Source organism: Lactuca serriola, chromosome 2 (genome assembly GCF_051521515.1).
Source record: "Lactuca serriola cultivar US96UC23 chromosome 2, Lser_US96UC23_V15, whole genome shotgun sequence".
Lineage (NCBI taxonomy): Eukaryota > Viridiplantae > Streptophyta > Magnoliopsida > Asterales > Asteraceae > Lactuca > Lactuca serriola.
In genome coordinates this window covers 89,061,920-89,089,247 of record NC_136409.1, presented here as the reverse complement: position 1 = coordinate 89,089,247, position 27,328 = coordinate 89,061,920, and the positions used below count along the sequence as shown (strand labels likewise).

Sequence of the window (27,328 nt, the reverse complement as noted above, 5' to 3'; positions counted from 1 at the left end):
TTAAGCTCGAGAAGTTTTAAGGTAAAGTAGAGTTGATAGAATTGTAGAGCTTCTCATTACCTTTCAGTGGATATAAAGAACATCAAAATCGGACTTAGAACGAAGAAGTTATGGCCTTCGGAAGATTGATGGTATTAGTCTCTGGCCGAGTATGTTGAGCGTACTGGGTCGAAGTTGGTTGCGGAGGAAACCCATGTACGTTTGGCGTACATGGATGTACATGGGGCATATGGTCAACAAGGGCAAACCCTAGTTTTTAGGGTGTGTGCCCAATTTAAACCCCTTAATTCACTCTTAGACATTCCTATCACTAGCCTCCACCACTCCAAACCCTAAGAACGAAACCCTAATTGCCATTTTAGTTTCTGAGATTGGAAGTGAACCTTGAAGGTGTTTTTGGTGATTTTGAAGGGCGAAGAACTCTTGGAAGTTGCATTGGTGTGGCTAGAGCTTGTGGATCCATAATCATCACCAATTTGGGAAGCTTTTGGAGGTATAAAGCTCTTAACTTGTTGCTTCATTTTGATAGATCTAGTTAGGACTTGTTTTTGTGCTTTTATGGTCCTTTTGAGTCACGCATGAGAGTATGAGCTACTCCAGAAAATAAGGATGATAGACCTTAGCATTTTGAGGTCCCTTGTTAATAAAAATGCAATCTTGATGAGTTATATTGGACCATGCATGAGTTAGGGTTCTTATCATGGATTTTATTGAGTATTGGGTCCTATTAGGACTTGCAAAGGAGTAAAGTTGCCAACTTTACGTGTTAAGACATCATTTAGGATCCGATCTGAGAACTAAGCTTGGTGACTTAACCGATTAAGCACTTATGGTGATTTGGGTTGGCTGTGGAGTATGTTGGGCATACCCAGCTCGTACGTTGCGTGTACTGGCCAAAGAAGGTGTACGATAGGCGTAAGTCTGCGTACGTCGAGTGTACTCAGAAACCCTTGATTTTTGTTGAATTTTGTGTTTTGAGCCATATTTGGACTACTAGATTTTTGGGCCTTGTTGGGCCACTAGTCCTTCTGACTTTAGGTCATTGTTAGGCTTTGGGCCTTCTTGGATTTGGACCCATAATGGGCTTTAGGTTTCATTTAGGAATTTGGGCCATATTGGGCTTTTAGAGCCATTGGGTTGGGCTATGGTTATTGGGCCAAGTGTGGAAAAGGTAAAATGGTCTCTGGGATTTGGACAAATGAATAAGATTCCTAATTATGGTTTGTGGCCCACTTATTATTTAGGGTTTATTTGATTGATTAGCACAGGGATTCTATGGATTAGCAGTCCAAGCATTTATCTAATTATCAACAGTTTGAGGTGATTATCCTCAATATGTTTGGCGGGTCGAAGGCACCAATGCTGACCCATGATTATTTTATGATTAGTATGCTAGTTGTCTGTGTGACCTTTGCATGTGTGATATGTGTTATGTATGTCGGACGGGGTCTGATGCTAGGCGGGGCCTGATGAGTGTATTGTATGTTGTCTATTCTTGTGACTCTCACTTTGTTTTGTATGTTATATGTATATCGGGTGGGGACCGATGTCAGGCATTGCCTGATGGATGCGTTATAGTATGCTAGTTGTCTTTGTGACTCGTGTATGTCTTGAATGTGTTGTATGTACAATTGGTAGGGCCTGATGAGTGTGTTGGGCAGGGCCCATCATATATTACTAACATATTGGTGTTTTTGGTTGAATTAAAAATGAAATATTTACCTTATAATTTTGGACCATTTCACATGGAGCATAAAATCATAACCTAGGTCCACAAAGTCGCTCAATGCTTAAGAACACCTGCATGGATAGATAAGAGTGACCAAGCTCTCATTTTTATGACTTATCAACCCTAAAAATGTCTGAAAGGACACACAAATGGATAGGACTAAGTCGTACTCATAAGAACCAACGTTATGGGGACAAAAGCATCGAATTCTTAAGCATAAACTAGATCTATCATAAATAACTTCAAGATGGAAAATATTTACCTTCTAGGGAATGATTATGACTTGCAAATTCCAGATCCACAAATCTTGGAGCTTCCCAAATGTTCCTCAATGAAGTTCTTCCTTCATAAAAGCACATTAAACGCTCAAATGATGCAAAAACTCACACAAGGATATTAGGTTTTCGAGGTGGCTACTTAAAGGGGATAAAGGCTGAGAATGTAAGGCCTCAAGGGAGTTAGAGCATTTTAATAAGGCTCAAACCCCCAAGATTAGGGTTTTGGTCCTGGGCAACTAAACGTTGCATAGCCTGATCTATGCCATATGTAGATCATTAAACACCCATCTCAAGTTTCCCTCACACGTGTTGCATAGGAGACTTCCTTACGCCCCCGTGTAGGATCAAGTTCACCAAATTTTACATTTTAAATTACAGTATGAATTTACCTGCAACGACCGGGTGTTACATTATCTTTTGATTTAAAACCTTTCCATTCTCATCTTCCAATGGTCATATTCTTCTACAACCAATAATGGGGCGTGTGAAAGGCAACCTACACTGTTTTCAATTTGCATGATACAATATTTGGTTTCAATTAGGAGCAACCATTGTTATGTTTTTTAGCGATAGTGGTATATATGAAAAACTTTTATCCTTTAGATGCGTAAATGAAAGAGAAACCAAGGTAATCTATAACAATGATAATATGTTAAAGATGGATTCAAAGGACAGCCACTAAGCCTCTGATACCAATTGTTAAGAAAATATATCCTGAATAATATTCGAACAAGGTATAATAACTTATACCTTGAGTAAACACCAACTAATGGATGTGCTTAATGAGTCCCAGTCAAGCCTAGAGTAGATCCAGTTGAGTCTTAAATATATTAAACCAAGATGTATACAATGTAAATTAGTAAATAAGCAAGAATATAACTTAGAAAAATAAATGTAAGAACAATGAGAACGTTTGACAAGTGGTTTTAATAACTTTTCTCTTTAAAAGAAGTGATCAAAAAAGGTACATCCAAACATTGGATTGACTTTCCATTATATAGGCGAAGTTAATATGCTAGGAAACAAAAAAAAAAGTACATCAGAAAGCTACTTGACATACAGAACCATACACTGACAATAGATCACAATTATCTCATTTTATATTGTCTAGACAAATCATAAAACAAAACAATACTTATTTTATTCAGCATTACTTTGGATTGACACTTGCTCAGATGACAAAACACTTCGGATGGATGGTTGATCGAACAAAAACTATCTTGGATCATCACTTTGCTTGTAGACTAAGGATCACTTTTCTTGAACTATCAATCCTTCAAGGGATGGACCAAACATGTTAATTTAGTTTCATTTATGGTTGTTAGTATCATCTCCTTATCCCACATCATCAAATAACTGAATTCCACTAAATAAATAAAAAAACTCGTCGTCAGTGTTTAGGTATGTAGGTGTTTGAAATATTTTGCACGAGATATGATCATAAGTTGTTGTGGGTTTCTATGCAACAAAAATTGTTTAGAGTATATTCATTTACTTCTACACATTCTTCACCGTTTTTGTGGAAAAGGCATATCCTAATACCTTCGTCTTTTAAAATTAGATCATGTAATATAATACAAGTGTGTACTGTATTTTTAATTTTTCTAGGAAGCATTACTTGTGCGGTTAGCCAAACTATAATCAATGAGTTTTTAGGATACCAAAATCTCATTCCACGTCCTTCTTATCCTCGTTTCCTTCGACCTTTTTCTTATCACTATTTGGATACGTAAATGTTTTCACAAAAGTAGCTCAATTAGGGTTAACTCATCGACTAGATAATACTCATTCTTGTATCCTAGTTTAGAAAAGTGTGATGTGCTCCGTTGTGATTAGGTCTCGGAGACCAATGCGCGTTGCGAGATGCGACCAAGGAACCAATCTTTTTTTCAACTTTTAGAACTTATTTTTTATCAAAAAAAAAAAACTAAAAATACAGAAATTCATAACTTTTTATCCTTTTTCCAATGATATAAAATTCAATTTTTTTTACGTCAAATTCACAATGTGAATCTTCGAAAATTCACAACATGAATCCGGATTCACACGGTGAATCCGAAAAATATTTTTCACATTCAAAATGTTAATATATGAATTTAGATATTTTTAGATTATTTTTTCGATAAAGAATAAGCTCTAGAAATTGAAAAAAAGATTTGGTTCCTTGAAGAACTCATAATTATGGTTCTCTATTGAACTTTTCCCTATATATATATATATATATATATATATATATATATATATATATATATATATATATATATATATATGTGTGTGTGTGTGTGTGTGTGTGTGTGTGTGTGTGTGTGTTAAAATTTAAGTAGACATCAAAATTCATTTTTACCAATAACTAACTGAAGCACCATAAACATTAAACATATAAAATGAAACCAAAATCTAATATTCATGCCATATGCAAAGTGAAAACAAACTTGACAGTAATTAGTCAAAACTCAAACCAATACCTAACTAAAACACCATAAAATTTAAGAGAAGAAGAGAATGTTAAGCATTGTTAGTGTTAACTGTGGGATCAATAAACAGGAAGGTGGATCAAGAAAGAGGTGGGAAGATGAAGAGCTTACTCATCAATAATCACAAAGAGAAGAAAAAGATTTCCGTGTGATCGTTGTGTTGTGTCGTTTAGTATTCTTATACGCAAGTCTCTATGGTAGAAGTAGGTCCGACCAATAATTAAACAATTGTAGTTCCGTGGGCTTTATTAGATTATAAGTATTTTCTAAGTAAATGGCCACACACAGGATGCCCCAAAGTGTAGGATGTGCTTAGATGCGGATACATCACCTCACATCATTTAGGTCGTTTCCCACACTTCTATTGAACTTAGGCCATCGCAACGCAACGCAACCTCACAACGGTCACAACAAGAGCACTTTTTTAAACCAAGTCTTGTATTGTACATCATTAACCAGAAATGGACATTTTGGTGACCGTCCATGTAATTCATCATTGAATAATAGTGATTAGTCGGGTTACTCTTGAACGCCTCTAATGTGATGATCTCACCATGTTGTTGGGTAATTCCTCCAACTTCATTGTTTACAATCAATGTTGCCAACATTCCAAGAAATCCATGTTTAGGTTCATGTGTTAAGTATAAAAATTGGATGTCATTGACAATCAATCTATGAAAATATTCTTTTTAATCAAAAGTGCATATATGCATTGTTGTAATGGACCGAAGCCCCTTTTTCCCCACTCATCCTCTAAAAAATGCAAATTCTCATTCCGTATCATCAACTATTTGTATGAATAGTTCTCTTTGCAACCAAAATATTCTTCTGAAAATGTCAGCACCGCATATAAGATCCTCAACAAATTAATCATGCAGAAGACGATATGTGCAACTTCATGATCTTTGTCTACCCAAGTTATTATAATTGCTGGGACGTTTGAACTTATGGTATCTTGAAAAAAGAAGTAATGTAGTTTGGGTAATTGTTGACAAAACATAAGTGTTACGTGCATATCTATTATCAAATGAAGACTCATCGTTTGAACTTGAAGATGAAAGTACACACATGTATTCTCAAATGAATCCATTCAAACTTGTAAAATGTTTTATAGAGTTGAAATTGATAGATAATTGATAAAAGTTTCTTATAAAAACAAGATGATTGGACATCTATTTATAATCTTTTTTATAATTTCTTTTAATTAAAAAGAAAAGTAATCATTGTAAAAGTAGTTGTTCCTAACGTTCCGTTTCTCTCGACATGCTCTCCCCAATGTGGGCTTCTTCAATGCACCGGTATATTGGTGATTTTAGTGTTATCAACATATTTTTGGTGTAATTATTATTAATAATAAGATAGGCCACTGAGCTTCATTTACTAATCGAGCTTGAAGGTGCGAGGGTGCACACTTGGTGTGATAATTATGAACATAGGTCCGGGGGGCAGCGCCTCTGGGTGCAGGGTTCCAAGGGGTTGCAGCCCCTTGGTAGGGTCTAGGGGCAGCGCCCCGAAACCAAAACGGATTTTACATCGGCTCCATGCAATTTCCCGCCAGAACTCTCCTGATGACATCTTAATGATGTAAGCGTTAGTTATGTCTAATAACTACAGGTTTTTACGCCAAATCTGGAGTCAACCACCATAACCTCTTTTCCCTTTAGTATAAGAACCTTTCTCTGGTTCCAGAAAAAATGTTAGAACTCTATATTTTGTGCTCTCTATCTATACAGAACACAAAACAGCAGGGTATATTTTTATGTTTTGATTTTGGAAGTGGCCTAATTTTCAAAATTGCATTTTTTGGATTATCACAAATCGGATTCTGTGATATCCCCAGGTATAAGGGTCGAAATCACAGATTTTGGAAAGTGATTGCAATCACGATCCTAGAAATTATCCAAGTTAATTGATATTCTAAGGCCCCAATAATTTTACATGGTACAGACATGGTAAGGCGGTCTTCCAACATGCATGTGTTATACTCCTTCACATGCCCCGTCTAGACTCCTTCACAAAGCCATATCCACTATCTTTAGGGGCCAAACTTGCAACAATCACGAACTTTTGACTAATGTGTTATATTAAACAAACCTCTAGACCAGACATGAAATTTAATCTATAAATGATTTGATATAATATTATGTTTTTTTATGATCAACTATTCTTATGATAGACTTGTTGCCTTATGGTAATTTTGGTGATTAGTTGTAAAAAGAATGATGCAAGATCCTCATTGGTCATCATCTTATAAATACGTAAGAGAAAACAATTCATAAATAAAAGATAAACATGTGGTACATAATCAATCACCTTGTGAACAGGCAAACTAAAAAATGAGCTATGGTAATAGAGTTGTGTTAAAATATCATAACTGCATTAGTGTTACATTGTCAGATCTAAAACCAACAATATTTCTTATAATATTTCAACAATTTATCAAATGGTCTATCAGTGATGCGAATACGAGTTCACAATCTGAAATGACATCAAATTCCGAAATGCATCCCAACTCCGAGATGCGTTCAAGTTCTGAAATACATTACAATTCTGAGCTGAATGTTGAGTGTGAATGGGATCCTGATAGCGAATGGGATGTTGAGTGTTAAAGAGGTCCAAGTTGTGACTGGATGTGAACCAATACGAACGATCGCAATGACCCGCAATCAATAAACGAATGCGAACCACGAAGTATTACTGGATGCGAACGGCTAGTGGTTGCCAACGACTTGTGGATGTGAAAGCTATTTGTGTGTGAATTTTACATGGATGCGAATTGCTTTTTGGTCCCGAACAACTTACTGATTTCGAAGTACTTGCTGTTGGGTGCGAGGATTACTTGATGGGACCATTGTTGCGAGAAGTTTACATGGCTGATTGCGTGGTTTTGGCATTGTTACCTTAAGGACGAAGATTCTAGATTTTTAGTTATTTTTAGAAACAATTTGATTTTATTTTATTTTAAGCTTTTATTTTAGTTTCGTTTTTATAAGCATTTGTAAGGCTATAAATATGGCCATCATTGAACATTATTGAATGAATGAGAGTTGATTGTAATTGAACTTTAAACGTTTGTTCTTGTTTTCTTCAATTATTATATATAATTCGGATTGTCGTCATTGTTCGGGAGACATTTCTCATTCATGACTCGATTTCAAGTCAATAGATCTTGTCTTGTCATAGCATATCATTTCACGGATGATTTTCTAGAACTCAAGTTAATAGGTTTTAACTTGTTTTCACCCGATATTCAATCTATAAATCTAGATTGTCTACCAAATATATCCCTTTTTGTTATTTTTCTTATCGATCTTGTTGTTATTTCTTATTTTTCCACTGCATTCATATAATCAGAAAAATCCAAAAAGAAGTTAAGCCCTCGTACACACATCAATCAGTCTATGTTCTATTCAATACAAAAATCCTAAACAGCGTTTCCCAAAAGATAGTGATTTTATTAAGATATTCAAAATCTATAAATATTCTTAACTTTTGACTTGGCAACTACTTCGATTATATAATTATTCAAGTATTCAAAGTTGAAACAAACAGAAACTTGAAACATGGAACAATAAGTTTTGTTTAAATCCGTTGATTGGGATGGCTTTTTATCCCCTATAAAATTTATAGGTTGTGTAGGTTGACTTTTGAATCCATAATAATAATAATAATAATAATAATAATAATAATAACATCCGTGATTAGATTCAGATATTAAAATCCAGCAGGCAAAAGAAAGAAAACATTTAGTCGGTGGGTCCCCCCCAAGCATCATCTTTGAGATTCTGTCTGGAAAGTATGCGTTGCTTTCGGGCTGCTTCTTGTTCCTTGAGTTGTTTTTGGGTGAAACTTGTGGAAGGCAACTTGAGTCCCATTCCATGAGCAATTAACCTTTGGGCAGTTCTTGCTGATGTTTTTGGCCTTTGTCGAGGTGGCTCCAAATCTGTCAAAATTTTTATAACCAAAACTGGCTCTCTTCAGAAACAAACATGTAAAACTACTGCCTGCTATAATCTATATAGTGTTTGGCTTTAAGTTGTTCGTTTGTGGAATGGACCAATCTTTAAGGAATTTCGTTCTTCCCATTTTCTCATTTTTCATGCCTTAAAGAGTAGTATTTTCTAAAATTAACTAGAAGAAAAAAAATGACTCGAATAAATTACGTTTTTGATCCCTGAGCATAGCTCATTTTCGCCAAAAAAGTTCTCTTCTTTTGACTTTTTGGTTTGGTCACTATTCCAAGTAAAATGACCATTTTTGGTGGCTAAGTATTCGCTCGCTGATTTTTGCAATTTTCATCCCAGAGCATTTGTTTTTTTTTTTACTTGAAACTGGGCCAAAAAACTTCAAACAACGATCAAAATTGCAAGAGAACTATTTAGGACGAAAATTGAAAAAATCAAAGCATTGCTCAGGGACCAAAAATGTAATTTATAATCATATTTGGGTTTTAATAAAGTTTAATTTATCAGTTTTGCAAATAATAATATATCCTATAATAACAATTAAATAATATCTAGAATAGTGCTAAGACTACTATACCTCTTACTTAAATATAATACAGAAAACTCAATTCCAAACAAACTTTAGTTTTCATTGAAAAACTATGTTGGTTAATGATGACCCATCAAAAAAACAAAAGGCAAATATTGTCTAGAAAAGTTGCGTGACATGGGTAAGAATTCAGAATTTTATAATTACCTTTTTCTGGAATGGAGCTTAGGAGTACATCATTCTCATCAAGTACACGAACTGTAAATGGGCATTTAATCAAGTTACATGCCTCAACAGCTGCAAAACCCAACAAAACAATATATCCTTAAATAACAACCAAACCACTATCCAAATTCCAAATTCAATTATGTTGCTCACTCTACCATTCATCATCTAAAACATGTGCAATGAATTAATCTGATAAGCTACATGAGTCAAAAAACTACTTAATAAAATAAGTCAAGGGAAAGCAGACTTTCCCCATTGAGTCCTAAAATTTTCCCTTATTTATTTTTTGTCCTTCCACTTCCTCCAATCGATGCATAATGTAGCAAGCTATTTATGGCCCAATCTTCTAGACTTAATATAGAAATAACGACTTAATAGAGAAAGTCAGGGAATGGCTTGGTTGTACCAAAATCCCTTACTTTCCAGAATTTTTCTAAGAAAAATGAAATTTCTGAAAACGTGTTTGGTTTATTATTTTTTCTAAAAATGTTCCATGTAAAGAGAGATTTCCAATTTTCTAAATTACAATTTACAAGTAACTTGGAAAACTAACAATTATTGTTTTCCACACTTCTCCAATTCCAAAAGTTTTCTATAATAAGTTAAATATTGTACTATACTATTTAAAATAACAAAAAAAAGGAAAATGAAAACCGATAGAAAAATACTCATCCAAACATGTTTTCTAATTTATCTTAAATGGAAAATGAAAACTCAATCAAACACGTTTTCTAAAAAATTTCTACTGAAAACTGCACTCTTTTTTTTTTTTCTGAAAACAGTTTTCCACAACCAAACACACGAGTCCTAACCTCATATCTACCAATCGTTTCATCATTTTTCTCAAAATACTGTTAGAGAAATGATTTATCCAGACAACACTTAAGATAAAAGGAAAAAAGAAATAAATATATTCAAACATTAATTAAGCATACCAATTGCTGGTGTTCTGAAGACAGCAAATGCAGTGGTATCATTAACCCAACGTATCACAAAATCATGAGAAACAAACTTGTCCAACAAATTCTCAAGCCCACTTGTACTCATATTTGCTTGGAAGCCTTCAAGAACAACAGCATGTCGAGTACCATATTTTACTGAAATCAATCACACAAAAAAAATAATAATAATAATAATAAGCTTGTTATGCGTTACAACAGTTTTGAAAAAATCTAGCAATTATTTTCTTTGAAATATGTACGGAATAAATACTTTGTATTTGGATGAGATTGCTAGAGTTTTTTAAAGTACAATGAATGGTGTAATAGGAAGAAATGAAAACAGAAAGCTATAAATATAATAACCAAATGATTAAAAGTAAGCCTTTTTATTTTTCGTAAAAGTATGTATATTTTCTCAATGGCTTTGATTTTGATCAATTAAAATTCCAAGAGTAAATTACACGAATGGTCCCTATGGTTTGGGGTGATTTGCGCATTTGTTCCCTAACTTATTTTTTTAACTCGGAGAGTCCCTAATGTTTGTTTTTGTTATGCGTTTGGTCCCTACTTTTTGTTTTTGTTTCACGCTTGGTCCCTGTCTTACCTAAAAAGACTATTATTTAAATAGGGAAAACTGGTATGTTAGGTAGGATAATGTGAGGGGGTTGGGGTTGTGGATGTGTTTATTTAAATAAGTTAAAAAAAAATCAAGGGCAAAATAGTCTTTTTAGGTGAGATAGGGACCAAGCGTGTAACAAAAACAAACAGTAGGGACCTTCCGAGTTAAAAAAATAAGTTAGTGACCAAACACGTAAATTACTCTAAACTATAGGGACCATTCGTGTAATTTACTCAAATTCCAAATTACTGAGAGAGATAATTAAGCAAGCAATAAGGAAGTTACAGTTACAGACTTACAGTCTGTTGTGGGTTGATGTCCTTGAGAAGTAGTTTGATTTAGTGAATCATCTTGAATAGAAAAAGAAGATTGTTGTTGATCACTATACAAATACAAGCCCTCCTTTTGTTTTTCATATGAAAATGTGCCCCTCCCACGCCTTGCAGTAGGAGTTTGATCTTTTTTATCTTCAACTCTCAGTTTTGATAATTTTACTTCTGCAGACAGCAACTCATCTGGAGCACGATCTGCAACAGCTTCCCAGTCTGCAAAATTCCATTCCCACAATATAATATAATATATACATCAATTGTTAGCATAAAAACCAAGATAGAATAAAGTTTAAAGCCATTTCATGGCAATATTAACAAACATACTTGTTCTCATGTAAGCATATGATGCTACTACTAAAGAAGAAGAACAAGAACAAGAAATATTTGGTAGGATGGAATCATGATGGTTCATTCCGTTGTTTGTTTTGTGTCAAGGAAGGAATGGAATGAACCGTTTTCTAAAGGAATGTAATTACTTTCGTTTTCTTTATTATCCATTACCTAGTTATTCCATCATGGAATGGAATGAAACACTGCATCATAGTGATAACTCATTTATATATATATATATATATATATATATATATATATATATATATATATATATATATATATATATATATATATATATATATATATGTAAACTATAATAGACTAGAGCTGAATGTAATTAGTGTATTTACATATAACGTAAAAAATGCATTCCATTCCTACAAACCAACCAAACATGATCATGGCTCATTCCATTACCCTATTAATTTCAAATTTCCTTTCCCTATCACTGAACCAAAAAGGTACAAGAAGCTACTTGTGTTTGTTATCATGTTGGAATCTACAGCTCTTTTAAATAAATATATAGATAATACTCTTGATTTATATGATTTTGCAGAGTCACTTAATCTCCACTGCTGCTTTGGCCAGAATCATAGCACTAAGAAACCAATCAACCATGACTCTAGAATGTACAAAAACTCAATGTTCATAAAGTAAATCAAGACAATAAGTAAGTGACAAAGTTTATACCATCTTCTGAATTGTCATTACATGAAGAAGCCTCATTATTTGAATGGTAGTCTTCTTTTGCCTCCATATTCATTGATTCACTGAAAAAGAGCCAGCATCAATGATCAAAAAACAGTGAAGATTACATGAAAAGAGTTTCACATATGTGTGCCCATGGATTATTTTATCAAGAAAATAACAAAAACTGAAAAGGGTGAATATTTATAATGAACTTGTCAGATAATTACAATTATCAGATAATTAGCTTTGGTAATTAATTATTATACAGTTAAAGATACTCTTGAATACATTTTTTAGTATAAATACATGTACAAGGTGCCACTATTAAATAAATGACAGAATGCACAATATTTCTACACCTCACAGAAATGTTAGTTGTTAATAAGGATATTGACACAAAGCACTAAAGTTTGTCAATTATTGACGGTTTTACCCTAAGTCTGATTTTATGTGCATTAATGCCCCAAGTTTGCAAAGTTATTTTATTTATGCCAACATAATCCATAATCCATAATCCATAATCCATATGGCAAGCCAACATGGCATTAACGGGGACTTTTGGGATGACATGGCAATCCTTCGGTCCTTCCATTGTTGTTCACAGTTTCAGTCCCCAATTCTTACATTGCTATTCTAATCTCAACCTTTGATTCAGCACAGGCACATATAGAACACACACACACTACACAAATACAACAAACACTACACTAATCTTGCTTATTCAGGGGGTTTACCTATCCGCTGCAATCATTAAATTCAACTGAATTGGCGTCTGAACTTGGGACCAAGGTTAGGGATCGTTCGTTTACTCTGAACTCACCACCGAAATCTCGTAGATTTTCTCTTATTTTGTAAGCCTGAGTGAAACGACGCCCCTGAAACATTTTGGGGTTTGTTTTTTATCAAGAACTCCACGCCATCAAACATTTTGGGGTTTGTTTTCAACCAAACCAAATATAAAATCAAACCTGAGATCGAATAACAGGGGATGGATTGTTCCCGGCAGGTGCGTGTATGCTGTGTTTCACCCCACAGAAAATCGAAGAACAGGGGCTGGATAGTTCCCCTTCTTCCCTTCGAATCCAAGACTTTTTATGTGTGTCGCTTCCCCTCTTTTGAAATCGATCACATGTGCTGGGATTCTTTTGAAGGAGAACAGGGGCTGCCCCTTTTTCAGGAGGTGGCCGGTGGCTGCCGATGGGGGTCGCCGAGAGCTTCGATGGAGGCAGACAGCAGACGCAGTTCAGTTGAAGAAGAGAAAAAAAGGCGTAACTTTTTCTGAAGGGTTACAAGGTTCGGCGTGTTTGGCTGCTTGCCATGTTTTTTTTTTTTTTATTCGTGAGGTTCGTCTGTTCGATGTGGTTTTTTTACCAAACGGTAACACAACCTCAAGGGACCGTTATTTAGGGGGTGTTTGGCTTAGTTTTTCAAACCTCAAAAGTCTTTTTTTGGAAAAGTTACAAAAAATCAAGATTTCCTGATTTTTCCAAAAAATTCATTTTCCTTATGTAAAACTTCAAAAGTGGCTTTTAAAATTAGTTTGTCAAACATCTTTTGTTTCTTTTTCTTTTCCAAAAAGAACTTTTGGCTGTGAAAAGTCAAGCCAAACACCCATTTATAGTGTAAAAGTGAAAATTATGGTTTGGATTGGGTTCGGTTTTACTGTTGTTTTGGTGCGATTTCAATGTCTAAGTCTAAAATAAGTCATGTCCAAACTAGATTTTTCAGATGACTTTCTTTTATTTGCAAAATTTTATTGACTTTAATTTTGAACGGCCATGTTAGTTAATATTTGTCTGGGATTAAACCTTGATTAGAAACTTCTAATTAGTCTCCTTGTTACCCAATAAACCCTGGTTAGAAACTTCTAATTAGTCTCCTTGTTAGCCAAGTGGGCTATTTATTTCTATATTTTTGTTGAAAATAAATCACCATTTTGATTCACTTTATTCATGCAAGTTACATTTTATTATGTTATGTTTGCTTCATTTCATTCGATCAATATCTCTAACACTTAAATAATATCATTTTGATTCACTTTATTTCATAAAATTCATAAATTTTTGCTATGTCTAACTTCACCATACTAATTCCTCATCATTAAACAGCAAAACACACCAAACATTAAACAATAAAACACACAAAACATTAAACAAAAAATTTTATATATATATATATATATATATATATATATATATATAGATAGAGAGAGAGAGAGAGAGAAAGTTAAGTTCAAATGAGAACACTAAATAAAGTGAGAACGTGAGAACACAATCTATGTGCTATTATTCTTTTTTCAATTTAATATGTATAGTATTATAGTAATTATAATATTAATATATTCAATTTTATAATGCTATTCTACTATAAACTTTATATATATATATATATATATATATATATATATATATATATATATATATATAGTAATTTAATAAATTCTAATGTGAATGTTAAATATGTTATTGTTCATATATTCGTTGATGAATAATGTCATAAAGTTGTACATACAAAATTTTAATGTGGATATTAATGTGTTATTGTTCATATATTTGTTGATGAATAATGTTATAACGTTGCATATACAAAATTCATAGCAGAATAGTAACATAAAATAGTGTTCTCACGTTCTCACTTTATTTAGTGTTCTCATTTGAACTTAACCACTATATATATATATATATATATATATATATATATATATATAATACCCCAAATTTGTTTCATAACTTTTTCAAATGCTATGGTTTTAAAAACATTTGGAGTTAACCCACATTTAACAAAAACCAGTCCCACAAAAAACATTTACAAATTTAAAACAATGGGGTGTTACCATTAAGCATCAATACAACCATAGCAAACAAATAAGAATTACATCAATACAATTAATAAGGAACTTAACAAGTTCCACTCCATTCTCTATCACTTGACTTCTAGCTTCCAACTATCATTTTCTTTTCTTAAGTGTAACCTGAGATGCATGACATTAAAAAAAGATACGTAAGACAATAATGTCTCGTGAGCTACGTGGGTTTGAGACCCAAAACATTTATCACATTTTCATCAAAAGGTTTCATCCATGCAAAACATAGTTTTAGACCATAAAACATTTTCAATCATTTTCAAGGAGATCTCATTTCATACATTTCATAAATATCGTTTCATATCTTCTCATTCCATTTCCTTTTATTTCATTTCAAAAGCCATATTTCCATATTTCATTTTCTTTTATCATTAAGGGCTAATTATGGTATTATACAGCTGCCATTTTTATACTTAGGGTCTATGTCTAATAAAGGAACCACTCCCAAGTCTAGACCAAGGTGGAAAAACAAATCAATCCACCAAGGCATCATTATCAAGGCTAAGGTGGAAAGAATAAATCAATCCACCAAGGTATCATTTCCAAGGCCAAGGTGGAAAGAACAAATCAATCCACCAAGATATCATAATAGGACATCTATCTCGCGAAGGGGAGGCGCCACCCCGATAGATTCCTCCAGTGCCTCTTACGAGGTATCATGGACTGGGCAGTTTTCATTTCATTACTTTCCAATTCCTTTCATTACTTTCCATTCCTTTTCGTTACTTTGCATTTCTTTTCATTACTTTCCATGCTTTACATATTTCATACATTAGTATCATAAAATCATTTCAAATGTAAAGCATCTATATTTCAAAACATTTCAATCATATTTTCAAAACATTCAATCTTCCAAAACATTCTTTTCTTTCAAAAACATTATTGCCTTTCAGCACACTTTCAAAATACCCTTTTCAAAAACATTTAACGCTTTGGTTCCAAAACATTTCATATATCAAAGCATTGCATTTAATTATCATAAAATCATTTTGCCATGTGCCCCAAAGTGGGAAAAATGCCAACACGTACTCACCTCAATCACACATAGGTCAGCTAGTGCTCTGCTAGTTCCTTTTCCCTATACCGATCCTCTTCAAACACTACCTACACCATATATGGACACAATTCATTAGAATGACCAAAATACCCCTCAAAGGTTCAAATACTAAATTTTATTGTTTCATATCATTCATCATCCAAAAATATGAATGTAGGCGAAAACCGTGCGTAAATTCGAGTTCGTATGCAAAAGTTATGAAGAAAACAAGAAAGTCTTCAAGTCAGGGATTTACACGGGCCATGTAAATTAAAGCATGAATTTACACGGGCCGTGTTTTCATGTCTGGACACACCCAAAACTCGATTTTTCTCAAAATAACACCCTACTTTGCATAGTTCTTGAAGACCCTTTTCTCATTCACTTTGTACCATTTATTTAGGTTCTCACACATGTTTAGGAGGTGTTTTATCATCTTAAAACACTCTGCTTAATCCAATAGGTGTTCATTGAAACCTTTAGATCATGATGATCCTCAAGTGTTTAAAAGAAGGGTAAACTAGTCCATTTTTCACTTCGACATTCCAAAGCTCATAAGGCTTATTCCCAACTTATTGAGCGCTCGAATAAGTTGGGAATAAATGTTGTCAAGCATATAAAATCTTAATTAATCTCATTGTAAGTACAAAAACTAACCATGGAATCCTCAATTCTATTCCATGTTTCCCAAATTTCCCTTTAGGCTAAAACAACCACTAGAACCACTTATACCTCAAGAGATCCTTCATGTTTATGTTCCAATTCCATCTCAAAAGTGTCAATTCATGTTCATGAATGTCATTCACTTACAATATGTCAATCATCATATAGTTATCCATAGATTTCCCAAAATACCCTTATGGCCAATAATTCAATATATCAATCAAGGAGTCAAGAAATCACCTTATGGTTTTAATTTCAATCATTCTAAAAGTATCCATTCATACTTATGAACTTCCTTTACTCCTCAAAAGTCCAACAGCTATGGATTCCATTGTTTTCATCATATTGTCCCCAAATCCATATCAATCCAAGCTTATACATGATTCTACCATCATGGATGTGTTTGAGCATTCCACTTAGATTCATTTCCTTCAAATAACATCTAGGTCATTGAATCAATACTAATCTAACATATAAACATGAAATCTTTAATTTTAATTTCTAGGGTTCATAAGGGTTTTCACCCAAATCCTCAAATCCATCAATGGGATGAATGGATTGAGATTGGGATCATCAAAACAAATCAATGGAGGTTAGAAAACCAAACCCTAATCAATGAAGCAAACTAATTTTGACATTGGGGTTTTCCCCAAACCTTGAATTCGAAATATAGAGTTAGGGGATGAGAAATTATACCTCTCAAGCTTGATGTTGCTTCATATCTTCAATTCCTAGCTTGAGTCCTCAATAACCACTCTAAATATTCCTTTGTTTCATAAAAAATCACCATTTCCTTCCTCCTTTCTCTCAATCACGTTTCTCCTCTCTTCAAGTGAAGAGAACCCCATCTAACTAGTGACTACTTTCGACAATTGGCACAAATGACCCCTAACCTACTTGTTCTCAATTCTCATATTTAACACCATTTGATCAATAACTAAAAGGAAACTTATATTTTTCACACTTTGACCCCAAAGTTATTCATTTTTATCTAATTAGTCAAACGACTATGTTAACATTAGACACAAATTTTGCTATTTGTCGAAACTAGTCCTTCAACTTTACGACTTTCGTCAAATTACCATTACTTCAACTACTTTCACATTTGCTTAAAAGGTTGACATAATGAGTCCTTGACCATCCAATTCTTAACATTCATCATCCATTTAACCTTGGTGAGTCAACTCTTGGTCAAAATACTTTTCCAAATTGACACTTTGGGTCCCTTAACTTTGAAATGTTAACATCTCAACCTTTAACTTTGCGAGCTTCATATTGAATAATGATATGATTATCTCTTGATTATTTATTTAAAAAATTCTCCTATTATTTATTTATCCATATTAATTTACGAACCTGGTCTTAAATTTTAGGATGTTACAATATATATATATATATATATATATATATATATATATATATATATATATATATACACTATCTTATAAAGGAAATCTAACTATTTCTAAAAATAGATTGATTATAATATTAATATTTTTTTAAGACGTTCTAATTATTAAGCTAACAGTACGACTAGCCTTCAATAAAATAATATTAGAATTTTGAAATCGGCCCTTTCATATAAAGTTAATGTTTGAATACTAAAATGTAGGGAAATATGCCTCCTTTATCTCATATTTTGACCCACTCTTCAAAATTTTGCATTGGCCTTCCCTCATATCTCAGTTATCACATTGATGATCAACTTTGTCCTGCACTACAAATACTCTTTAGAAACCTGTGACATCCCCAAAATCTCGGCCAGAAAAGACTGGTTTAATTTATGCTTTTAAAATTATTTCAGAGTAATCCTTTGATTAAAAGAGTCGCGGAATTCGTTCCCAAAACAAAATATGATAAAATAAGATTTACCAAAGCATTTCTTAAAGAAATGTATTTTTCATTATATTACAATACTCAGGATGTCATGTTCCGATAAACAGACCAAAAGCATAAACATTTCGATACAGACCTTACAACAATTATTTACAACAACAGGTCTATAATCCAAAAATAACTTGACAAGTCATCCAACTTATGCTCTGACACCACTACCTGTAATACAAAGAAACTGAGTGGGTCAGGCTTGGGAGCCTAGTGAGCATATAGGGTTTTCAACCCACAATAAATAATTATATTTAATTCCACCAACCAACAATAACCCAATTACCCATTCCCGTTATTCTCACTTTACATCCCTAAGACAACTAACATAAGGGACCTAGTCTAAGAATATTTCATCGGGACGACAACACATGCTTCGGGGGTTCCTCAGCAATATAAGTCAAATAAGGCAACCGTGAGGGGGATGGAGTACAACGAATGAACACCCAAGTTCATTAACACCTACAGGTGGCGAGTCTGCTAGCGTTCCACATGACTGTCTAGAAAAGTCTGTGGTCATCATCTAAACTCCGCTAGATGACTAAATCAAAAACATCGAGGCCTCTCATCTTTTTATCACAAGACAACTATCTACCCATTTTCTACCCAACATTTTAGTAGATAAAATATACATTTTTATACATAGTCTAAAACCTGTATATTATGTTCATTCAAAACACATTCCAGATAAAAGATGAGACACATACACATAACACGTATTTCATAGAGAATAAATCATATCCATGAGATAGAAGAAAGTGAATATACATTCACACATATAACAACAAAATATACACATAACACGTATTTCGTATAAAATACTTCATAATTATGCGTTAGAAGAAAGTAACTACACACTCACTTGATCAGAAGATGATCAGACAGCACTACCGCTTGTAGAAGTAGTATTCTTCGGTAGATCTGGAAGATCTTCACAAAAACCGAACTCCTCGTGGGTAGAGCTTCGGCTTAGGAATTACACTTCTCGGGATATTCGGGGCTTCGGGACTTGCTTCGGGATATTTCTTGCACGTAAATCAAGGTAAAACGGGAAAGAGAGGAGAGAAAATAGCAACCCTAAACGGCTGGCCCTTCAAATGTATTTATATGGCAAATTTGGCTCTTGCCACGTCGTGACACCCTTTTTCCACGTCGTGGGCTTGGTCGTCACTGCATACGTCATCGCAAGTTGCGTCTGGGGGACTCCCGAAGGTGTCAGAAGACTTGCCACGTCGTGGCACTGCTTGCCACGTCGTAGTCTCTGACACAACTTTGGGGTTCACGCCCCGAACTTCAGAAATTCATAACTTTCGCATACGAACTCTGTTTTCGACGTTCTTTATATTGACGCGAAGGTGAGATTATGATCTACAACTCTCTTTTAGACTCCGTTGGCTAATTTTGACTTTATTTTTAATATATTATAAATATATTACTTATATATTATTTTCAGTAGGCCGGGACAGGAAAACTCCGTTCGAAATTCATAACTCCTTCATCTGAACTCCATTTTCGTCTGTCTTTTTATCGTTGCACCGCTATTGACGAGATCTTCGACTCTCGTGTATATTGTTTCGGTTAAGAATCACTCGATCTCATATTTGAGTATTTGGGCTGCATACCGCTAAGTCGAAACTTCGGAAAATCATAACTTCCTCATACGAAGTCAGATTTGGGCGTTCTTTTTATGCACGCTCTCGGTTTAACGAACCCTACGACTTTCGTTTAGATCACTATGGCTAGATATCGCTCTATCTTAAATTCATATTTTATGTCATTCGGGGTTGTGCCGACTCTGTCGCGAAACTTCGACAGGTCATAACTTCTTCGTTATAACTCGGATTTCGACATTCCTTATATCTCCGAAATCCTTGTTTCGACCATTAAAACTTTATGTAAAGATATCGAGCTTATCTCACACTTTAATTTTGACGCTTATTTTTATCCTTTATTAATTATATCTTTCTAATTAAGTAATTAGCACACAAATACACATAATTCACATAATACTCAAATATTTCATCATTAATACTTCAAAAAGAGTTACAATGGTTAGCCTAGACTATTACATCAACGAAAATGCCTATCCTGGAAACGCGAGCATTACAAAACCCTAGAAGCATAAGCACTAGATGGTGCTACTTCCATCAACACCCAGGGACAGAAGATGTAAAGGACGGCCACCACACTTAACCACCAATGACTCTCTCTCTCTCTCTCTCTCTCTCTCTCTCTCTCTCTCCTTATACTAAGGCAATGAAGTACATGAATCCCGATGCCTTTAACAATTGTATACGATTTTTTTTCTTGAAGATCGATGCTTGAAGCATTTCCTAAAAAGTATTGGTGACCTCCTTTCGCCTATGTCTCAGCATCGAGTATTCAAGTTGAAATAGATTCAAGGTTCAAATTTCACATGACATATCAAAGGGGCTCAAATTTGCTTATGGTTTATGTATGATAGTGCAACTGTCAAGAACATGCCCATCTCTAGCTAGGAAGGTAACCTTCTAACATGTGCTAGCTTGGGGTTTTGATTAAATTAATTTTTGTTTGTGGATTGATTGTTAGTTTCAAATTTAGTGACTTTATTTGGTATGAAACTTCCATAATAATAAGGCCTTAAAGGTAGGGATAAATGCAAGAACTAACAATATATATTCATTTTTTCTCTCTTCAGTAGTTCAAAATTTTCATGAGTATAAAAACGAAAATTATAGTCATCTGGTGAATATGACATTTTATAGGCCAATTTTGGATAGGTTATATGTTTCATAAAGAATGAAAGTGGCTAGAAACATACCATATGCAGCACAAGACATACAATAAGGAGAAGAATATTAACATTGTTATGGGTGTTTGAATCAATACTGGAATTAACAGGATCAACAATGGGTTGAATGTGCCCTTTGGTAGATGCAAGGTGCAAAGGTTATATTTGGGGTAATACAATCATTTTACATGCATTTAAAGTTATTTTAATGATGTTACTGAGAAAAGCCAAAAATGTCCGAGAATGTTAAAATCGGGACCACATTTGCAAAAAGATTTTCATGGGCTTGATCAAAAAAACACACTTAAACAAAGGGACCAAAACTATAATTTAGTCCTTTATTTTTTTATATTATTTTATTTCTTATTAAATTTTCACTTCCAGCATGACTATAATTTGCTAATCCTAATGACAAACAACACAGGTGCTCATGGATGAAATGGTAGGAATACTGAATACATGATCCTTTTTGATTAGTTAGAGTTAACTTATTTTGTTTGTTCAATCATGGTCCACCATTGTTAACATAAAATATTTAAAATTCATTTTTTTTCTTCTAATTATTTAAACATATTAATGAGTATGTATGTTTTATAAAAGACAAGTTACAAGGTTAGGCATGTAAAAGTTGTTTTCTTTGTAGAATTTGTACAAAATATCAATATTTTTTTGTAAATCGTGAGACTATCCAAGACAATGCTTATGTTGGTAGTTTAGCAATAAACACAGTTGTACATATATTTTTTTCGAAGTGATTGTTTTTGCATCAATTTTGTTTTCTGCTACACATTCTTTGGAATATGATATCTCCTCAAAAAGAAAATAAATGTCGAAAGGAAACTATTTGCTAAGTTTTATAAATTTATTTTCATATAGAAATGATATGATATTATTGTGTATTTGTGGGTTTTTTAATGTATTTGTTTTTGATGAGTGTGTTGTGTGTGTCAGTTTGCTCCTATTTCCAATTTGTAAATGTCGAAAGGAAACCATTTGTTTGTTTGTTTGTTTTTATTTGATTATTTATTATTATTATAGCATCGAAATGTTTTGTTTCTTTTTGTTATTAGAGTATCCTTAGGAAATGTACAATGACTTCACCCATACCAAGTCAATTTGCTTGTAATTGTAATCAGTTATATCGGATTCGAATATTTTTGAATCTGTTCTAGGCACCTCTTTAAACACGTGATAAAATTTCGTAAAAGGTAGTTGTTTTTTACTTGTGTTGTATCATTAATGTAAGAATTTATATCCACCATAAAATTTGGTTATACATTGGAGCTCTATGTTATTTTATTATTTATAAATGTTAGGTGCTTTTTTATTGATAAGATTAGGGGAAAGGTTGATCCATCCAATATATGATTATCACATTTGGATATATAAATTAATCGACCATCATGTATTTTATTGAGATTTCTCAAAAGTATTAGATAATTTATGATCTAACTAAAATATATTACTTTTTAAAATTGAATTTAAATATTTTCAAGTAGCGTTGGCATTGTAATCCTTAACGATTCTATAAAGCTAAAAACTAGAACCGTCCCAATCGGTTCCAAACTTTAGGTACCAGAACAGTAACCAAAGTTATCGGTTTTAGTGTCGGAACTGGGGTTACGGAGTGGTTCTGGTTCATCCCTAAACATACTTATATTTTGAAACCAAAAATATTTTTGTCTAAACAAAAAACAACAACATATGTATTGCGATGGTTATAACTATTCGTTATTACAAAACTCGCCGATAACAATATAAATGTTCCCGAATGACTCTAATTGCAGAAAAAAATTATTCACCGTCACTGCTTTGCGCGAGTAAACCACTAGTGTGTGTGTGTGTGTATATATATATATATATATATATATATATATATATATATATATAACTGTAGGGTTTCAAAGTACCCCATGGATTATGGCAATGGGCCCCCTTGATGAAGTGTAGGTTAAAAGCCCAAGACTTGTCTTTACCCTATAAATAGTCATGTATTATTCATAATTAGGGTTAAGAGTGAGGCAAAATGTAGCCACCACGTTGTGAGGTTTCTTGTAGAGTTAGATTCTTATTCTCAAAGTGTAATTTGTTCCTCATAATTGAATAAATCGAGTGATCATTCGACATATCTTCATATTTGAGATTGTTCTTATTTTTCGCATCTTGTTCATCAAATCTAAATTAGGGTTCTAATCCCAACAAGTGGTATCAGAGCGGGTCTTTGAAGATCTATTGATTTTTGAAGTATCGGTTCTTGATTTGATGATTTTCTGCACAAGTTATTGAAGATTATTGGTGTTTTGGCGGATTGGAATCAAAATTCTGTTCAATCAACTGTTCATGGAGAATTATGTTACTGTACATCACTGTTCATCTGGAATTCTTTTATCTGATTCGTTTTTCTGTTCATATTGGATCATATCGTTTCCTTAATCCCAAATGAATTAATTTTATTCCTCTGTTTTAAGCCATTGGATCCGATCGTATTTACTTTTGTTTTGGCCCAATAGTTCAGTCCTGTCACTGTTCATGAGGCGTGTATTTGATGATGATCGAGGTTTCTTTTCTTTGGCCCTAATATTTTGTTTGAGTTTCCAATAGCGTGTTGTTCTGTGCTCAAATTCATCTGGAACTCTTTTATCTTTTGCCCATCTGTTCTGGAATCAATCTTTGTGAGTAATGGCATTATCGAGATCAATTTTGATTTTATCAATTGATTCTTTGTTTAAATAAAGTCTATCCGCTCATTCTCGCTTCAACATCAATTTTGTTTCTTGTTTATGTCACTTGTTGAAATTAATGATGATACGAAGATTTGATGTTTTCTAGTTTTCAAAATACAGATAATGGTGGTAGTGAACTCGACTGATGAGCTATTTGATCATGAAATCAATTTGAAGAAGTGGGATTTGGTGTTTGTGATGTATTGGGCTCCGAATGGTTAATTTAACTCATAGGTTGAGTTATACGAGCGAATGAAATCGTGACAGGAACTCAATGGAATGAAATCACATTTGTAAGGGTGTTCTTGCGAGTCAAACTAAAAAGGTCAAAATTGGAATTGAAATATAGGTATCGGAAGCACATCTTTCATCTGCCATCGGAAATAGAACAGATGTTCTTACGGGTCAATGCGAAAGTCAAATTTTTGTTACCTACAAATGTTCGGCTCGAAATTGGCGCTGTGTTTGATCGATTTGGATGAACAACAACATTTTTTTCGCTCTTCGTTCACATTTGGAATTTTGACTCTCAATCAACAATTAACATTCACAACAAAAGTCAAGAACAATCAAGACGCGCATCTCAAATAAGAGAACATTCGCTTCACAGAGTGATAAGAAAACGAATCTCATCAAACAAAAGCGAAAGTCAAGAAGCAAAAGTCAAGAAGCGAAAGAAGGGAGGACAAAAAACGAACCTTGTGCTTGGATTCATCTCAAGAACATGTGATTGGATTCGGTTTGGATAAGGATTCGCATTTGGTCTGTGATCTATTGATTTGAAGCGAAAGGTGATGGAATCGGATTCGCATCGTGATGCTCGGAACGAACCTAGTTTTGTTTTTGTCTCGATGAGCTTGGAACGAAAGTAGATGCAATTGATTGGAATCGTATCTGTGGTTTCGTTTGTGAACACTCGTATGAGTCACCGATACAGTCGCATTCGTTTATTGGGGTAATTGGGGAAGAACACTACAAAGTTTCATTTTTGATCCCTGCCACTTCAACAACTTGACACTTTTGGTCCCTATTGCTTTCACAGTTTGACGATTATGGACCATTTCAAGATTTTGTTACAAATAAAGGGGAATATTGATGCAAAATTACAATTTCAGTCCCAAAATTTTTGCAAAGTGACAATTTCAGCCCATTTTTCGACTAGTTTACAAATTTGAGGGCTGGTGAATAGTTTTGAATTCTTTAATGCACATATTTTTTCGTGAACAGCAAATTATGGATTCCATCAAGTCTTGGCGGTTCGAAAAGTCGTTTTTCGTGATAACGTCAAAGTCTCACGACTTTTTCGGATTTTATACTTCATTGTGTATATCATTTTGTCACGGGGAGCATAGTAATTTTTTATCCATTCAAGATCATTCTCATGACCATTTGAAGGCTTTATAATCACATTTTTTATTATAAACCGGGGGAGAATTTGGTATAACCATTCGAAGTTGGATTTGTGACTTTTCAAATTTGATGATTTTTGATAAAGCTTGTGGTAGAATTATGAAGGTAGCTTTTACAGTAACAGTTCTTCGTCGAGCTCTTCTAAAGCTTTTGTAGAGAAGTATCCTTTACAGTAGCAGTTCTTCATCGAGCTCTTCTAAGGACTTGTTATATCTCCGACTTCTAGTATTTTATCGATCAAGTGGCGTTACGAATCTTAAAATTTGGGTTGTTACATGATAATTTTTGGTGGCTTATATCATTAACTTATTTGAAGATCATTGTGACTTGGAGGGGAAGTTCTTCAAAGACAAGAAGTGTTCGGTTTCTAAATTCTGAAATGGGTTTTTATGGTGGATTTGGTTTCATTGAAGATCTTTGGGATTACATTAGAAAATGAAGTTTAAAGACATTACTTCAGTGCTTGGTTTATATATCCTAGAACCCGTTTTTAAGACTATTGAAGAATCAAGATTCGTGGATTACTTCAAATATTCCTCGTTGCAAGATCATTTCTTATTTGATAGATGCTTGTTTTGTATGTTAAAGCATTGTCATCCATTCCATACTTTGAGGGGGAGATTGTAGGGTTTCTAAGTACTCCATGGATTCTGGCAATGGGCCCTCTTGATGAAGTGTAGGTTAAAAGCCCAAGACTTGTCTTTACCCTATAAATAGTCAAGTATTATTCATAATTAGGGTTAAGAGTGAGGCAAAATGTAGCCGCCAAGTTGTGAGGTTTCTTGTAGAGTTAAATTCTTATTCTCAAAGTGTAATCTGTTCCTCATAATTGAATAAATCGAGTGATCATTCGACATATCTTCATATTTGTGTTTGTTCTTATTTTCCGCATCTTGTTCATCAAATCTCAATTAGGGTTTTAATCCCAACAATAACAAATAAATAACTTTGTTATTTCAGTTATTACAGTGCAATTATATGGTATAAAACCGAACCGCACCATCGGTTTTATGTTTAGTTTCGGTTTTTCAGTATCGGTGTTTCGGTTTGTTTGTGGTTTTTTGATTTTCGGTTCGGTTTTTGCTTACCCGTACGTAAAATATAACGTACCAAAACTAACATAAAATGTTTTCATTTTAAAAATACATTTTGATAAAATCCATAAAGTAACCAATCATTGTTTCAAAACAAAACCATAAAATCAGAGTACTAATATCATCTCTCAAAATATATATCAGCAGGAGGATGTGTACGATCATGCCTTCATATTGCCCTGCTCATTTGAAATACTTGAAACACTTAAATCAACGATTGTAAGCCAAAACTTAGTGAGTTCCCCCAAAATACCTCACCCAACAATACACATACAATGCATACACACATGAGCCTTCAGTCTACCTGGACCATCTCGCAAGGACTACATGATGTCTGGACCGCTCTACTGATCATGCAATTACTTGACTGCCTTATAAGGCCCACAGTAGCTGGACCGCTCCCTAGGGCCTATAGTCTGACTGGACCGCCTTGTAAGGCCTACAGTACACATGGACTGACTGAGTATCTTGGCCTACAACACAAAGCGGGATCGCCTCAACCCAACCACAACATGTCGACATATAACAAAGAAAGCACACGTAATCATAACATATCTACCAATCCAACATACTACTACTACACCATACCAACATCCTACATACAAGGATACATACTATAATACAAAGTATAGTGAGAAACCTCACATCGTAGTCTACCAGACAAACAATATTTCTCACACAATCCAATAACTAGTACTAAGAGCCTCCTATACAACAATCAGAGACCATTCCTCAATCCAAAGTCCAAAAATCTCAAGTTAACC

At 33.8% G+C, this 27,328-nt stretch overlaps 1 protein-coding gene across 1 annotated transcript; it reads right to left on the bottom strand.

Annotated features, from left to right (window-relative positions):
* Positions 1-8,126: 8,126 nt before the first annotated feature.
* On the bottom strand, positions 8,127-13,386 carry LOC145086496 (coiled-coil protein). The gene is made up of 7 exons (XM_079024264.1): positions 13,087-13,386; positions 12,853-12,993; positions 12,119-12,198; positions 11,063-11,308; positions 10,139-10,300; positions 9,183-9,272; positions 8,127-8,424 (listed from the first exon to the last, which is right to left on the bottom strand). The coding sequence occupies exons 2-7, from the start codon at positions 12,867-12,869 to the stop codon at positions 8,228-8,230; spliced, it is 792 nt and encodes a 263-aa protein (XP_078880390.1). The 5' UTR covers positions 12,870-12,993; positions 13,087-13,386; the 3' UTR covers positions 8,127-8,227.
* Positions 13,387-27,328: the final 13,942 nt, after the last annotated feature.

What these genes read in the sequence shown, in the direction of transcription:
- LOC145086496 (XM_079024264.1), bottom strand. An exon ending in TAATGACAATTCAGAAGATG is followed by an intron (nt 11,309 to 12,118) that starts GTATAAACTTTG and finishes GGAATTTTGCAG; the next exon opens with ACTGGGAAGCTGTTGCAGAT. An exon ending in AAGCTCCATTCCAGAAAAAG is followed by an intron (nt 8,425 to 9,182) that starts GTAATTATAAAA and finishes AAATTTTGACAG; the next exon opens with ATTTGGAGCCACCTCGACAA.